The sequence below is a fragment of the Branchiostoma lanceolatum genome, chromosome 15, assembly GCF_035083965.1.
Source record: "Branchiostoma lanceolatum isolate klBraLanc5 chromosome 15, klBraLanc5.hap2, whole genome shotgun sequence".
NCBI lineage: Eukaryota > Metazoa > Chordata > Leptocardii > Amphioxiformes > Branchiostomatidae > Branchiostoma > Branchiostoma lanceolatum.
In genome coordinates, this window is record NC_089736.1 from 14150820 (window position 1) to 14168459 (window position 17640).

Consider the following 17640-nt stretch of genomic DNA (forward strand, 5'->3'; position numbering starts at 1 on the left):
ACACTAATTGTTGCATTTTGTCTGTTATCCTGTTTCCTCATACCTTAAATGATGACCATGGAAGACATGGAAGACACTACTACTTCTGACACCATGATCATAGCTATACCTGACCCAAGTAAGCAAGTATAGCATCCCTGTCATTTCTTTGACATCTCGAAAGAAGTTGGGTCATTGTTTGCCTCAAACATTTGATGTGTTTGTTAAATCTTATCTTCTCGATGTTAATTCATAGCTAAATGTAGGCATAATTGTTCTGTAGATGCTACAACATTTTTTTTACATAGTGAGACGAATACAAATTATTTCTTATGCCAGTCTTACATTAATAAACACAAATTTTAAAAAGGAAACAGCAAAAGTTCTTAATGTCATCTGGAAATATTGCTGTCCTTTTCAAATGCCTTTTTCTTAGCAAAAAAAAAATAAAAAAGTCCTTAAAAGCACGTAAAGCCCTTGCCAGCCTCCAACCTTCTCTATATAACGCCAAAAGAAACAAATTATATAAAACAGCTTCCGTCAATTCCCCTAGCTTTCACCATTTATACAAGCTACAAAATTTCATCTTACTACTAAAATCAACCAACCCACTTACACGATACAAAACGTGGGTAACCTTATTTTTCACTGCCATCAAAAAAGTAGTTGAACCAAACCATAGTTCATATAAGACGTTCACAGTAGACTAGATAACTATTTCGATCCCCATGTATTCCACGTACTCGTGTTTCTGCAATTAGCCTTTGGGCATGGACTTGCAATAAAGTTATTTATCATCTATTTACACACAGCCGCAACGCCTGCATGTGGAGGCTACCTGACGGCTCCCCCTGGTGGTACTATGACATCACCAAACTACCCCAGTAACTACCCCAACAGTGCGAACTGTGAGTGGACGATCACCGTGCCAGAAGGAAGCACCGTTCGTCTCACGTTTGACAGCTTCAACACTGAGGGAACTTGGGACGTTTTGACTATAAACGATGGACACAGTAGCAGCCATTCACTACTGCAGAGGTAAGGGCCTTAACAAAAAAAAGGTTCTTCTGATGAGAATATACTTTTATTTCCTAGAAAGATGACATATTTTCTGGGTAACATGGACGGACAAGAAACAAAGAATGGTTTATTGTGATTTCCAGCTTATCAGGTGGCGGGTTAGTCTACCCCGTCACTAGTACATCGAACAACATGTTCTTGAGGTTTACGTCTGACGCGAGTGTAGCAGATACGGGGTTCCAGTGCTCCTTCTCAAGTAAGACTATTCATCACATCAAGCATGTTTGTATTGTTGAAGTAGATTAGCATGCAAGTTACAACATGGCTTATCTTGGGCCGGAACGTCACAAAGGATGGGTCACTATAATGGCTCACCTTTGCTCAGTCAGTTCGAACAACTTTGCAGGTGATAAACTCGGAGTCGGAAAAAAGGGAGGACAGACGCTCAAGACATGCCGTCACCGAGGAACGCTCTGTATTTTACACTCACATCCCCTCTTACACCCTCTCCTCTCGATTCCTGTCCTGAATCCTAACTAATTATCTAATACAGAATCTCCACCAAATGTCTTCGACAGGTTAAGCACTTATCTTGCTGTCTTCAAAATGGATCCGCCCTTCACAATATCATTACTCCTTATCTAGCCTCGCTACCGTTTCTTAGGAAACCGCATCGTTTATCTATTTGTAAACACTTGGAAATATATGTTGCACATAAAAGTCAAAATACATGTACGCTATATTAAATTATGTTAACAAAACAATTGAAGAAAATCTAGATAAAAGCGTCTTTCAAAGAGTAGTCGTAGAGTACCAAGGAATCTTTTTATTTTTGCTCGTATCGGATGATCTTCCTATCTTCATGTTAAATTTACGTTTTATTAGGTGATGGATGTTGGGAGGATGAATTTCGGTGCTCGGACGGTTCGTGTTATCCCACAACATTCCGGTGTGATGGAGTCCCACATTGTCTGAGTGAGGAGGATGAGGTAGACTGTGGGGATGACGGTGGAGGTAAGTAGCCTCTGTTGCAGGCTTCCCCACGGCGATTTTTTCAACTTAACGGGGCCAGTTCTTTGGTTGGGGGCTCCATATCTGCTTGGGATCCTGTAACAGGATCCCGATCTGATACGGTCCTCAAGCAGATGCAGCCCCCCAGCCAAAGAATCTGGCCCTGATAAGTTGAAAAATCGCCGTGGGAAAGCCTGCAACAGACGTTAGGAAGTAAGCAAGTATTGACGATGCACACTTTCGCGTTATTCCGACCCTACAGTTATGTTATGCACAGTCAATTTGTGACAATAACGATAACAACATTAACCAGCGCAACCTTATTCTTCAGCATTAAACCATAGCGTTATTTTGACATACAAAAGAACTATCAATTAAATGAGTAGATCGCTGCTTCTGCAGGCAATATTCTTATTTCACATTTTGCCGTAGGTATTACCGTTGAAATGGGATTGATATAATGTGTTTACTTGAAATAAAGTGTTTCATTAAAATATAGTGTTTAATTGAAATGTATATATAGTGTTCCATTGAAATGTAGTGCTTAATTTACGATTGAACTGTGCTTTAATATTTGCTCCAATTCGTAAGACGTTTTAACATGGTCAATGTTCGAACAATGCAGACACTCAGATGTATGTAAATAGTTTGAATAGGTTTTTAATGTGGCTTATTTAGTCCGTATATGATTTATATGTATTAAGTTATAACCCGTGTTATGATATTTTATACAACTATTTCATTTATTTTGTTTTGAAATATTGTCCCTTTAAAACAATTTAAATGTGTTTTTTTAAATACATTTTGGGCTCCTGCACAATCCTAACGCTCATTCGACCGACATATTTCTGGTTAACAAACAGACTCCATACTGTTTTCCCCTTAAATAAATTTCCTGTGGATCTTTTTGTAACTAGTGTACAATAGTCAATGGAGATCAGTTTGACATGCTCTTGTGTTAATAATTAATGCACATTATCATCATTTATGCAGAAAATGATGAGAACACGAATTTGCTTTCAAAATCTTCAATACTCCCCTTATTTCAACAGTTTTATTTCACTTAACAATAATATCGCTTCCAAAAGCATTCTGATAGCATAAGAATGATATCGTATATGGAATATTAGGTTTTATTGGGAAAATAAATAATTCTACTATCTAAGTATGCATAACAGTCTGCCACCTAGACACACACATACTTACACCCTTGTCAATTTTTATCACAAAGATCGAATCTGTTGGCTATTTTTCTGATTTTTGTTGAGATATTGTTCAATTAATCTCAACAAAAGGGTATTTTGACATGTGTTGAGTGTACAAATTGATACTCATTCGTCTCATTATCATATATATGCAAAATTATCAAAAAATAAAAGTTTCCACTAAAATGCTTCATTTGATCTAAAAAAGGAGGTATCTTACTTTAAAAAAAATTGTTGTAATAATTGCAATGGTAAAGACTTTATGTTATTTGACAGGAATTTATTTTATGTTTAGTAATAAACGAAGAAAAATCATCTGGGGTCCAATTGGACCCCAGCTGACAGCACGCATACTTTGGGGTATAACTTCCACAAAAAATCGGCCAATCCCGTTAAAAGATTATCAGAATCTGTAAGACATGTAGACAAACAAACTCATGGAAGGAATTTTTGTTCCGACGAAAATTTTGTAATGGCACACATTAAGACATGCCTGGGATCCAAACGGACCCCGTACACAAACAAATGCTAACACTCTTGTAATTTTCATCACAAAGATCTTTACTGTTGGCTATTTTTTTAGTTTTCTGCTTAATTATTGTTTATTTAAGCCATTAAAAAGCAAAAAAGCATTATGCTTCACCTCAATTGAGGATGCCTGCTTTCCCTTTTTGTTTAAGCTATTAAGGATATTCTTACATGTGAGTGTATAAGATTAATTATAATTTGTCTAATTATCATAATTGTGGCGATTTTACTGAAAGAGTCGGTATCTTATTTTTAAGTTACTAACTATAAGATAAGACTCAAATACATGTAACAAACTACACATGTTACATTATTGATTATGCAAACTAAGTCTCAATTAACATAATAATAATAATAATAAGATACATCTCTGTCTAAGCTACCAACATACTAAATATAGTGGAAATCCGTCGTTCCTTTGTTCACTTATTCTCTTTAGAAGCTTTCCACAATAACGCACCTGCAGTTCCAGGACAAGCTGCTGGACACACACACACACACACACACACACACACACATACACACACACACACACAAACACACACACAAACACACACAAACATACACACACACACACACACACAAACATACACACACACACACACACACACACACACACACACACACACTCCATTTTTCATGGATATATAAATGAGCTTATCCCGGAAAAAAATATTCTGAGAAGTTGTAAGACATGTACACAAGCAAACTCAATGAAGGTATTTTTTCTTTGAGGAAAAATGTTTATATGGCACACATTAAGATACGCATTGGCATGTGAGAATAAAAATGCCTTTGAAATATGCCAAAAGGGCATATCATCATGGAGTGGTTCATGCAAGAAATATGAATTAACCCCTTGCGGCATTTGTCAAGGCATTTTCATTCGCGAACTAGAGTTCCACGACCTCATACCTTCACCAAATGATGTTAGCCTTTTAGAGTGACACATTGTATCTGTTTGTCAATGACTATGCAAATAATGTTCTCATATGCATGAATCATATCAGCTGATCATCTTCTCTTGGCAATTACCACGAATTTTCCAAACTATGAAAGTCTTATCTTATGACTAAGAGACAAAAAACACACAGAGCGTAAATTATTCACCATTTGTTTCTATGAAATGTGTTGAGAGCTATGTGAAATCGCTCGGTCGCAGAGATGGGGGTGTTAGAAAACAGAGCTACTGTAGCATTCCCTCCCCAATTCTGTAAGTGAAGCCCTGACATGCATTACCATGATATGTACGACACTCGCAATGCTATCCCTGAGGGAGAACGCTGACCAAATGGAGTGATGCCTTACATCATTGCCAGTCCGCATTTCTCAGATATTGTCTTCTTGAGACGCAATTGGACACTATGATTAGAATTAGCTATGACTAGGATATCTGCATTGTATAATGAAGACGGACACTAGATGAATAAAAGAGATTATTCTTTTATTTATGAAGTGTTTCCCCCCTTGATGCAGCCTCTTCCTGCACGGACACCAGTGAACACTGTGCTAGTTGGGCGTCCGCTGGTGAATGTGACACCAACCCCGATTACATGCTGGTCCAGTGTGCTCAGAGCTGTGGCAACTGTGGCGGCTCCGGTACGTTTTCACTTATTCTGCTACCCTCTCTGATCTAAGAAAATGGTGTTCATCGTGCTGAAATTTGATATTCTTATTGCTACGACCATCTTTAAGTACAGTTGTTGTTCTAATATCAATCTATTTCCAAACCCCAAAGTATAACTCTTACCTGGTTGCATTTCATAATACACTTTTACTTAAAAGTCTTAAATGTGTTAAAACTCAAAAACTGTTTTCACAGGTGGTACCGATGGAGAAAACGATGGAGGTAAGGAATCGCATTATGGATATCATTTTTGGAAAACAGAAGAATTTAAAGCTAAGTGACATCATATTGCGACAACTTAAATAACGCAGATCGCGATTTGGTCTTTTAATATTTAAGTGACAAATAAATTGCATTTCTTTCATGTTACAATTTCAAAACCTTAATATGCAGGTAAATTACGGCCTGGGACTGTTTCTATCGTAAATAAAGCTCAGTAACCTTACAAAAGTAAACCCGTCGGACCAGAATGGTTAAAATTATGCCATAATGTAATGTTCCACTGCAAATTATGAATATACAATGTATTTGGCGTACTAAATATTTACAGTAAGCATTATAAATGTTGACCGTTACAGGTACTGATCGAATTTTCTGTCAACTATCAACGCAAATATGTGCGCTTAACCAAATGAACCCCATTGAAGCCGCACAATGGTACGGTCCGAACGTTTGAACGCGTTCGAACCTCCCGCGGTGTTGCATGACGGGAAAACGGTGGGGAATGCAAAATGACGATAACGATATAACGTAACGTAATAATATACGGAAAGAAAGACGATTCATATAGACATAGAAAGCAGATTATAAAAGTCATATTAGCAAAGAAGGCTATTGTAGCATTCCCTTATAACTAATGTAAATGGGGCCCTCATCTGAAATGATTTATGTCTGATCATGGCCATATCAACTGATTTTTCAAAAGCTGCAAGAATTAAATACCCGCCATTGACCATTACGGAGTGTTTGCCATTTATTATGCAAAATATGTATTCATTTGCATAATTGATATCTATCAATATTCCTCTGTTTCTTAGCTACAGATGTCATATGTCATTTAATGGAGTGCAGAGGAGCTGCAAACTTTCTTAGCTATTGAAATGGAAAATAAGTATATGATCCTGTCAATCATCACTTGAGCTACATTCATACCAAATATCATCCGACGATCTGTCAACCCCTGCATGAGTTATTCGCTTTTAATGTTTAAAACGAAATCGACTCCCGCAGCTAGGGGGGAAGAACCTACACAACATACTCTCCCTTCCAAGAGCTATCGACCACTCAAAAGTCATGACCATAGCATTTCAAGAGCAAGAGATATCACACCCGGAAATTCCGCTGCAGTACCATAGCAAGGCACCTGGGGGCCAAAAATCTTAACAATTCGAGGTCTCAAGAAGACCTACCCACATACAAAATATAAAGACAATTCACCAAGGTATCATTGAGTTTAACTGTTTCTAGATACACTAACACACACACAAACGCTGTGCAAATCATAACTTTCTCGGCAAAGGTAATGATGCGTGCCAAACGTGAATACGCCATAGAAGACATACGGTCAAATGTCCAAGACAAACGTGTATCAAATATCAGGAAATTTAGTTGTTATTCATAAAATAAAACACCAGGGCACAGGGCGCCAATGTATATAACATGATATAAAAAAAAATATTAATCTTAGAAATATTATTTTGACCAATTTGACCCCAAAATTACAACGACCTGAAAATTAGCCATTCCTAGATAAACCGGGGTTCTCTTGTTTTGGGCGTAGTAATTTTGCACCGGTCCATTTCACAGGGAGCTGTCGATAGAATAGCACTTTCTTGCTGGGTACATCCATGAGTTAAATAATATCGAATGTGATAAGTTGCATGGTCTATATTGCCTGATGATTATTCATTTGCCGATATAATTGATTTAATTAAACTTGTATGAATGTATATTTCAGAAATACACTTGATTATTTTAAGAACAGTGAGTTGAACTGAGCTTTGATTGTGCAAAATGATCGCATTTATATAACCAACTCAAAACAAAAGTGTGGAACTGACAGAATCTCTACAGGAACAGATTTGGGACATGCCACTCATCTTAGGAAACTTACGTTATTGATTAAAAGATATGTCTTTTTCCTTACAACTACATGGTATGCATACAGCCTATCTCATCTGCTTTTAGGTTGCCAGGTAGGAAATGCCGTGTGCGGGGATGGGAGCTGCTTTCCCACGGAAGGGATATGTGACTCCTCGTCGGACTGTTCGGATGGAAGCGATGAATCTTACTGCTTTCTTATTTGTACGTTTTAACTCCTACATAAATCAAATAGTATAACACGTCAGTTTTTTTTTTAAATCTTATCCAGTTGCTTGAGTAACTATTTTTGGCGTATCTTATCACCGGGAGTCTAACCTTCCTCAACGTATCCAAAGTAATACATTTTCAATGGTTGCTTGTGCCAAAAAGTTCTTAAGTTCTTGGATACGACTGTTTTTTGTTCAGCCGGTAGGCCTTGCTCAGGGAGCCAACTGAAGTGTTCGGACGGGACATGCATCGATAAAAGCACGGATGTGTGCGATGGAGTGAACGACTGCACTGATGGTTTTGACGAACAACAATGCTGGATTCCCGATGGTGGTAAGCAAGTTAAATTTATATATTTTAAGATTTATGAGGTATAAATTTATAAATATAAATGTATAAATAATATAAATGTAAATTTATAAATTCATACATTTTTAAACTATAATTTTTTTGATATTCCAATTTTTATATTTTTTGGTTATTGCACTGACATATTCTACTCATTTGTAAATATTTCAAAGTTTATGTCATTTTAAATTCTTTTTATGTTTTGTCTTTGAAAACCTTACGCGTTTTCATTTGCAGTACTTCTTATGTCTTTGTGTAAATTTCCTGACGTATTTGTACTAATGTCTTTATGCCGTTGGTGAGCAAGGACAAAGTAATCTCCATTTTGGTGTTAATAACTGTTGTTTAATCCTATCAATATAACTGAAATGTTACATTTTTAAACATAATGATTTCGTTAATTTGGTTATTAGGGCCAAGTTATAATTTACTCTAAGCAAAACCGTTTTGAAATCAGACCTAAAGAAGTAGATGTTTGATTTTGGGCATACAATGTAAAACAACGTTGGTAATGAAAAAATACATTGCCATGGCGACGGTATTTGTTGTTGCTGATTTCATTTTTCCTATACCTTTTAAGGCACTGATAGGTGGGGCTGTTCATACGTACAGGATTTTCACGAAAGGGGGTGATGAGTACCTGTTCCATTAACATATACACACACTGCACTAAAACACATACTTACACATATACCTAATCATACACATACACATACGCATGCACATACACACAATCAATTTAAATTTCTCAACATAAACTGGATTTTACCTTGTTCTTTCGTGGTTTGATATCATGTCGTGTATAATCCCTACTTGGGTTGTCCTCCTGTCAAAAATAGTCACAACTGCATCTCTGGCTGTGCTCAGCAAATGAATGAGAAGGATCTGAATTCGCGTATTTTTTAATCAAAGCCACGTGTATCAGAAGAAGTCCCATGTCCACAGGGCTCGCAGGAATTTCAAAACGTTGGAATGTAGCCTCCTGTAGGTTTTTTTTCTTTCTGAAATGTGACTGTCTCTCATTATCGTAATAGTACAAATATATCCCTGTCTTTCCGGGTTATGAGAAAGTATGTGTTTTTTAACCAAGCAACCAAGGAAAAGGGATGAAATTCCTTACATAAATGCCTTGGATAACACTTTTTAGAAGAACCATGTTAAAATGAGAGTCCCTATTACATATGCCCCTGAGATGGCCAACATGAGCTCAAGGAAAATTTAATGAGGAAGAACATATACATTCATTGGTGCAGCGTTAATTGTTGTCTCTCTTTCTTTACTTCGTTTCCACCTCACTCTAAATCTATTACCATGCAGACGGTACTGCTCCTGACGTTACAACTGCAGCTTTACCCATTGACGTCATCTCTGGGACGGGTAAGAACTTATATCATTGCTCAGTGTCTTTTCTAGGACAGCGTATTTTTATCTAAAGATCTACAAACTCAATACATAATAAAACCTTTAGTTTAGAAGGAAGTACAGGTTCGTCCTTTCAGACTGGGATAGGATGTGTGTGGATTCTTATATGTTTGCGTAGTAGAAAGGTTTATTGCTAAAACAACAATGCAGTTAGTACATAGCAGCCAACTGGCTGAATTGCGTACTTGCTGTACAGGTCGTATTTAAAAACTAATCATTTACTGCTTATACCAGTAATGACTTTTTACTGGCAGAGACTAATACATTCTAATTTATTCTAAAAGACAATTAAGCACAGATCCACATAGGTCTGCAATAATGTGTCAATACGAGACTTCTTCGCAACAATGAACAAGTACAGTTTTGCACAAAGATTGGGAAAGGGAAACTGTCCTATATGCGTAAGTTTACATATAGATATCTCTGTTCATATAAAGGATCGGACTGTTCTTATATCTATTTGTTCTTGTTCTGGTGGCTGCAAATAAGTGTTTCTGTCTAATGTCTCTGATGTTGATGTCACTGCGAGGAGGGGGCAGCCAGTTCCTGAACACAGGGGACTTTAGCATAAGTAGTGCAAAGTTTCGGCAGAGTTCACGTCGTCGTTGAGATAGCGGTGTCAAGTAGAGTGTCTGTAGGGCTGAGTTATAACTAGCGTAAGACCGGCCAAGGATAATCCTACATGCCATTTTTTGAACCCTTTCAATCAACTCCGATACAGCAACAGTCAGTCAGTCAGTCCAGGGTGCCATACTCGGTTATTGAAGTACATTCACCCTTCAAATGTAACCTGGTTACGTTGGGATGTATTTCTTCATTCTCTTAAACTAATTTTTAAAGTCAAATTAAAATCTAAATTAATCTAAGCATAACTATTTTGAAATCTAACCTAAGAACGTAGATGTTTGGATATTGAGCATACGATGTATCCTTAGCGTTCTACAGTCTCTTTGTATTTAGGAAATATTTTATTATAAGTAGGTTATTATTGACCTGATTGTGATATGCCATTAATATGATAAAACTGAAATTTAATGGAAATGGAATATATAAAGAAACTGTTGCCGGAAATAGCCGCATAAATTTCATAACCAGGCTGGTATAAAAGATTTCTGTATTCACAGGAACTAATTAGCATATGATGACACAACCTGACATCATTTAAAAAAAAGATTTTGACTTTTAATTCATATCAGGGACCTACATCGTAACTATGAAATTATTACCTTGTACCTGTTACTTGCCCTCAAGAACTATGCCTCTTTCATCTGCCCTTAGGCTGCCTGATAGGAGATGGAGCATCTTACAGCGGAACAGTCTCTGTAACTGAAACTGGCCAGACGTGTCAACATTGGGACAGTCAGACACCGCATGCACACGACTTTACACCCGCTAACTACCCGTCATCCGGATTGCAGCAGAACCACTGCCGGAATCCGGATGGCGAAGCCAGAGTTTGGTGCTACACTACGGATCCCGGCGAGAGATGGGGGTACTGTGACGTTCCGGGATGTCCTGGTAAGGTCTGAACCTGTACATCTGAAGAGGGTATGATATCAGTGAGTATAACTGATATCATGGCATATAGATTATTTAGTTGACAGGGTGTATTCGGTGTTTTTTGTATGATAATCGAGTAATAAGTATGATGCAGTCAATCATGTTTAAGGCGACGACTTAGAAGGCATAGCAAAATCAGCCGCTATTAACAGGTTCCCGCATAACATATAGGTTATTGGCAAACTAGGAGATATCGTAAGGCAATTGATTTTGTTAATTCCCATTAACTTTTTGTCAAAAATTCCCATAGTCGGTAAAATATGTCCCAAGTGCTATGATGTTATCTTGTATCCTGGTGGGATACACCGAGGCCTTTGCAACATTCAAAGCATTGCAACACACACTGTAAGTGTTAGTGATACCCGCTAATGGCGGTAAAATGTAATAACATCTACATGTTGCTGTATTGTGTGTTTAGCGTGAAGTGGTTTTGACTCAGTAACGAAACTTCCATTCACCATAATTGACGTTTGTCAGACCCAGCACCAATAAGGTCAAAAGCCGAGAAGGAACTTGAAGAAGAGGTCTACTGGTGTCTTGTCTTTTAGGAAGGTTATTGTTAAGTGCATACTTAATCTTCATGCATAGACTTGCATGGACTGGTAAAGTCCAGCAACCAGGTCTATGCCTGGACGATTCTCGTCCATGTTGTTCTGTAACATATATTGGGGAGCAATACGTTTGCTGCAGAAATTAAACCCTTTACATCTGCTTCTTCACACCAATATGAATCGGCCGCAGTCCAAATAAAGCGAGAAATGAAAACTGTCATTAATTTCTGATAGAGATGAAAAGCTATTGGACAATTTTCTGTAAGAACAAATCTGAGAGGGAGTTCCAATGAAACATTGTTTGTCAGGATCGGGGAAAGGGAAATTAATGTAGTTTGAATTTGTTAACTTTTCTTGTCATTGGTTTGCATGTTCCAGGTATTTTCAGTTATTGTTGTTGATAAAACTTCTTTGCTTCTATTATCATCACTGTTTTGTTACGTTGTGTTTTGTCAAAAGAGGTAGGTTTTTATTGTTTTACATTAGGTATAAAAAGCCAACATCAAATGATTATAACAATTAAAACTCCATGTGACAGCCCCTGTCTAAATGATGAAAGACATACAAGACGTAGTTTGACAAATCCCGTCATTTTCCGACATTGAAGACGGTTAACGCCATCTATAATCTCAGTACCCACAGGTACGCCGACCAGTGCTTCTGCATGTGGAGGTACCCTGACGGCTTCTGAAGGTACTGTGACATCACCGAACTACCCCAGTGACTACGGCAACAATGAGTATTGTGAGTGGACGATCGCGGCACCAGAAGGAAGTACCGTTCGTCTCACGTTTGACAGCTTCAACCTCGAGAACGGTTGGGACTTTCTGAACATCTACGATGGAGACAGTGATACTGCTTCACTGATATGGAGGTAATGGCCTGAACGGCTAAACATTCCCTTATAGAAAATAAAAGATTAATGTGCAGTTATGATGTTAATTCCATGCCTAGTAATTTAAAACTTCTACATTTTCAGGGTAACATAAATAATGACCTATTTTGCTCTCCAGCTTGACAGGCGACATGTCAGGCATCCCCGGCCACATCATCAGCACATCTAACATAATACTCGTGAGGTTCACATCTGACGGGAGTACCACAGCTCAGGGTTTTGAGTTCTCCTTCACAGGTAAGGATGTTGATATATGTTAATATGGTTCCTTCATTGCAGCTGGTTGGCATATTAGGAACGTTGTCTACCAAGACAGTCATTTACCTTGGCGACGTTCCTTTTTTATTAGATGGTGGATGTTGGGATAATGAATTCCGGTGTTCGGAAGGTTCGTGTCTCCCTACGGCATGGCGGTGTGATGGAACCCCACATTGTCTGAATGGCGAGGATGAGGAAGACTGTGGGGATGACGGTGGAGGTAAGTATAATAGTTATGTACATTTTCGCGTTCTTCTGACCCAATAGTTATGTCATCTAGATGTATAGTCACTTTGTGACAATGACGACATTGACACTAGCTAGAGAAGGTTTATTTGCGACCATTAAACAATAGCGTTAGTTTGAACAATTTGACGTGACAGAAAAGGGATTATCATATCTTATAGGTCTAGATTTTAATTCTTTGATAAAGCATGCCAACTTTGTTTTTAAATGATAAAATGCCCCATAGCAGTATATCCACTGATCGTTTTGCTTTGTTCTTAGCCTGGCTTAATTTCTACTTGGCTTTTGAAAATCCTTCCCTGTATTTATTAGTAAGAAGGTAAAATATCTTATGTCCTGTTCTTATGATGTGATGCAATTGAATAAGTTAGTCTGTGGTCGTATACTTACGCACATCCTGATTTTTCATTAATCATAAAATTGTAGGATGTTCTCCGGGGGATGCCGTATGCGATGATGGTAGCAGCTGTTATCCCGTGGAAGGTGTTTGTGACTCCGTTGTGGACTGTTCGGATGGAAGCGACGAAGCTAATTTCTGCCTTCTTTTCAGTACGTTTTAAGTTATGAAACAGAAATAATTATGGTACAAAGTGTTTTCCACTAATATGTATTTGACAGACTGTGCCTTGTTGGTATTCCAACCATTATAATAAAGGTGTGCACAAATTGTTGAATAAAACAATATGTCGTAAATGTTATCAACATTCAACATTCTTTTGCATTTTCTCCCCAGCTAGAGGGTTTTAATTTTCAATATCATTTTGTGTTCTGCGTCGCAATTTCAAAATCGACAAGACGAAAGCTGTACTCTGAATCAGCCATTACACCCTCGTATGCTTAATACATGGACTAAATCATAATGATTAGCGGTCAAAGTAGGTAACATTTGAATGAGGAATGGATTTGTTAACATCAGTCATATTATTAAGGCACAATCATGAATACGATGCAACAGTATTCAGAGGTTTATGCGAAAACGTTTTGTTGAATTTGGATATTATTTATCTACAGGACTTGTCTATTTCGGGCAATATGTTCCACTGTAAAATTTTGAAAATCACAACTTCATTTAACAGGGGCATACGATATTTTAACAAATACATTTTCTATAGTTGGCCTGTACCAAAACCTTTTGACTCTGATTAACCCGTGTCCTTTCATGCAATATATTTCATCGATTCTATTTTTTTATCAGGTCATTAGCCCTTAACATTATCTGTGCTGCTTTAGCATAGTTAATGATGTGTTCAGCTAAATTTCCCCCAACACACGCATGTACGGGAACCAAATACAGACTGTGTAATGTGCAATTTATATATGTATAATATGGGTCCCGCGGGATATGGTTTCTTCAAATACTACTTTTGTTTTCAGCCGGTCCGCCGTGTTCGGGGACCCAGCTGAAATGCTTGGACGGAACGTGCATCGATAAAAGCACGGATGTGTGTGATGGAGAGAACGACTGCATGGATGGTGTTGACGAACAGCAATGCTGGATTCCAGAGGATGGTGAGCAAGTTAAATGTTTCTAAATATTCCGGCAAATGCACTTGGATCAACAAAAATTTGCACAAACAAAATATTTGACTTTGGATTTTGCAATCTGGTTTTGCATTTAAATCAGTTTTTTTCTAATCTATGAGGGACGGTTTGACATGATTGAAAAGTTTCGGCTAATAACCGTTATATATGCAAAAAGAGGAAACAGAGTCAACTTAATGTCACTGACAGGGTTTTCAGATAATATTGCTAACAAGTTTGAACAAATTTAGATAAAGACTATTTCAGTCAAAATTGTTCTAAATTGTCCCCACAATTAAGAATGAAAGTTGTAACATGTTTGGACTTATCTATATATTTTGGAAATATTTCAAAGTAATTGCACAAATATCTCTTTATTTAGAACAATTTTTAAACATCTATGTGATGGTTCATCTAACGGAACATGTTCCAACATGGCAACCTTTTCCAAATGGTACATTTTTTAACAAATTATGAATTTATGTTTCAACAATTTCGAAACTAATACAAATAGCATGTGCAATGTTAGAAATTTGTCTAACATGTGTTGTAACACAACTATTTAGAACATCAAGAAAATGTTGGAAATTGTTCTGGACAGTTACTTATCTCACTTAGTTTGTTACAAAGGTTTTGAAAATGTTAGAACAAAAGGCAACACCCACACGGTAATGTTGAATTGACACTATTCCATTTGTATTTTGTATTTAGGCTATATAATGAAAAAAAATATATCTAAAAAAATTCAAGATGGTTGAACCAAGATGGCAGATTTCACTCGTGGTAGCTATAAATGTTAATATATTTTTATGACGTCATTTTGATGTCGCTTCTGTTGCCATTGAGAACCAACATCTTAGGATACATTATCATTTATCATACACAGTTTGGCATGTACCTTTCAGTTTAATATGGGTACACACAATTTGGCGGTATTCGCCATAAAATCACATTTATGGCGTTGTATAACGTCACAGCGTCATAAATCTTTACATTCATTCACAAAATCTGTTTTTTTTCACGTTCTAACAAAATTACATTTTGTTACTACGATCATTATAATAAGGTATACATGTTACTAGATAATAAAACAATAGGGAATATAAGTGCATATTTTGCTGGGGTCATAAACATTCTATGATAAATTTATCAACAATCAGCCAATCTCGGTAAAAACGTATGAGAAGTTACAAGACATATATACAAACAAACTAATTGGAGGAATTTTGATTTCGACTAGAAATGTCCAAATGACACATATTGATTTATGCCTGGGGTCAGTTTTGACCCCATATGGTGGTATTTAAGCGACCCTATCGCTGTATTCCAGGATTCCTCTTGGCTGAACCTGTGCGTCTAAAGGAGGGTGGTTGTGAATATTGGTACGTTTGATATGTAATAGGACAAGGACCCGAAAATGTTTAAATCATCATTTTGCACTTAGTGACACCGACCGGTTCTTCTGAATGTGGAGGTATCCTGGCGGCTTCCGATGAAGGTACTGTGACATCACCGAACTACCCCAGTGACTACGGCAACAATGAGAACTGTGAGTGGACGATCACGGCACCAGAAGGAAGTACCGTTCGTCTCACGTTTGACAGCTTCAACCTCGAGAACGGTTGGGACGTTCTGAACATCTACGATGGAGACAGTGATACTGCTTCACTGATATGGAGGTAATGGCCTGAACGGCTAGACATTCCCTTATAGAGTATAAAAAATGTAAGTCATGATGTAAATTCTATGCTTAGTAATTCAAAGCTGCAATATTTTATGGGTAACATAAACAGAGTCTGATTCAATAATATCTATTTTGCTGTCCAGCCTGTCAGGTGACATGTCAGTCATCCCCGGCCCCATCACCAGCACATCTAACATGATACTCGTGAGGTTCACATCTGACGGGAGTACCACAGCTCAGGGTTTCCAGTTCTCCTTCACAGGTAATGTGTTTGATGAGAGCGAGTGTGTTTGATTTGTAACCATCTCCAAATTTACGGTAGCTATAACATGTGTTTCTATCAGTGTTCGTGGTTTGGCAGTCCTACTCTAAAAGGTAGAATTGGATCGTTATGGAATTGATATTTGGTTAGGTCTTTACCAATTGAAGAAAGGATTATATCCCTGGTTCTTTAGATAATATTCATATTTCACTGGAAACTGTAGGTATAGGAATTATATTTTAGTCTGCATAAAATACATTGCTTTTACTTTTTTTATCCATGCCGCATGTATGGATGAAATGTTATAGTGTTTTTATATTTGACTCGATTTTTTTTTCATTTGATTTTGCACAGGGTGATCAGCCCAAAAACATATGTTTTAAGTGTATTTTTTTTGTATGGTCAAAAATGTATCTGGTACCATTGAAGTGTGCATTTTTGCCTAGGGGTTTAAACTTGGACATGTCTGTTTTGGACAGGGATGACTTTGGTCATTTTTTCGCAGAAGTTGTTTTGTTATGTTTCATATTTTGTATATGGGTTATTCTGGAATAGTATATTTTTGCATGGGGATGGAGATTTAGTAACGTAAAATGAGTTCGGCTCAAATTTTGCCTATCTAGTCTACTTCTTATGCGTTATAGCCAACATAAATTCCAGGACAAATTGATAAAGAAGGACACATACATGTATTTGTGAAGCACTGATTATTGTTTCTCATACTTTATTTCATTTTAACATGACTCCAAAACTTTTACCACAAAGACGCTACTGCTCCTGACGTCACAACTGCAGCTTTACCTCTTGACTTCACTCCTTGGACATTTGAGCAAGTTTAGAATGGATCAGTGCATTTTCTATGACAGCATATATTTATCCTAAGATCGACACGCTCCATTCATGCTGAAACCTTTAGTATCTAAATGAAGGTTCTTCCTGGTTGACTAGGATAGGCTTCAGTATGCTACTGACGGCAGTGCAGTGCACATCAGTGGAGGCCTGCCTGAGACAGTTAGCCAAGTACAAGTTACTCTTCAACTTTTGTTTGAAATAATGACAGATATCAAAAATTAAAGTGTGGCTACACACCAAGAAGGACAATTAGCCCAGAAAAAGAGAAATGACTAAGATGGCTTATGATTTAGTTTTAGACATAAACTGGCAGTTATGTATACAGTTCTACAGAGCCCTCGGTCTATATTCAGCGAATTAT

At 37.3% G+C, this 17640-nt stretch overlaps 1 protein-coding gene across 1 annotated transcript; it reads left to right on the plus strand.

Moving 5' to 3' along the window:
- The first annotated feature begins 51 nt into the window (after window positions 1-51).
- On the plus strand, window positions 52-16164 carry LOC136420281 (CUB and sushi domain-containing protein 1-like). Its single transcript, XM_066407132.1, has 14 exons — window positions 52-118; window positions 792-1017; window positions 1143-1255; window positions 1885-2013; window positions 5220-5342; window positions 5566-5592; window positions 7879-8013; window positions 10729-10968; window positions 12204-12435; window positions 12575-12693; window positions 12806-12934; window positions 13387-13509; window positions 14335-14469; window positions 15926-16164. Exons 1-14 carry the CDS (start codon window positions 52-54, stop codon window positions 16162-16164), a joined length of 2037 nt encoding a protein of 678 aa, XP_066263229.1.
- Window positions 16165-17640: the final 1476 nt, after the last annotated feature.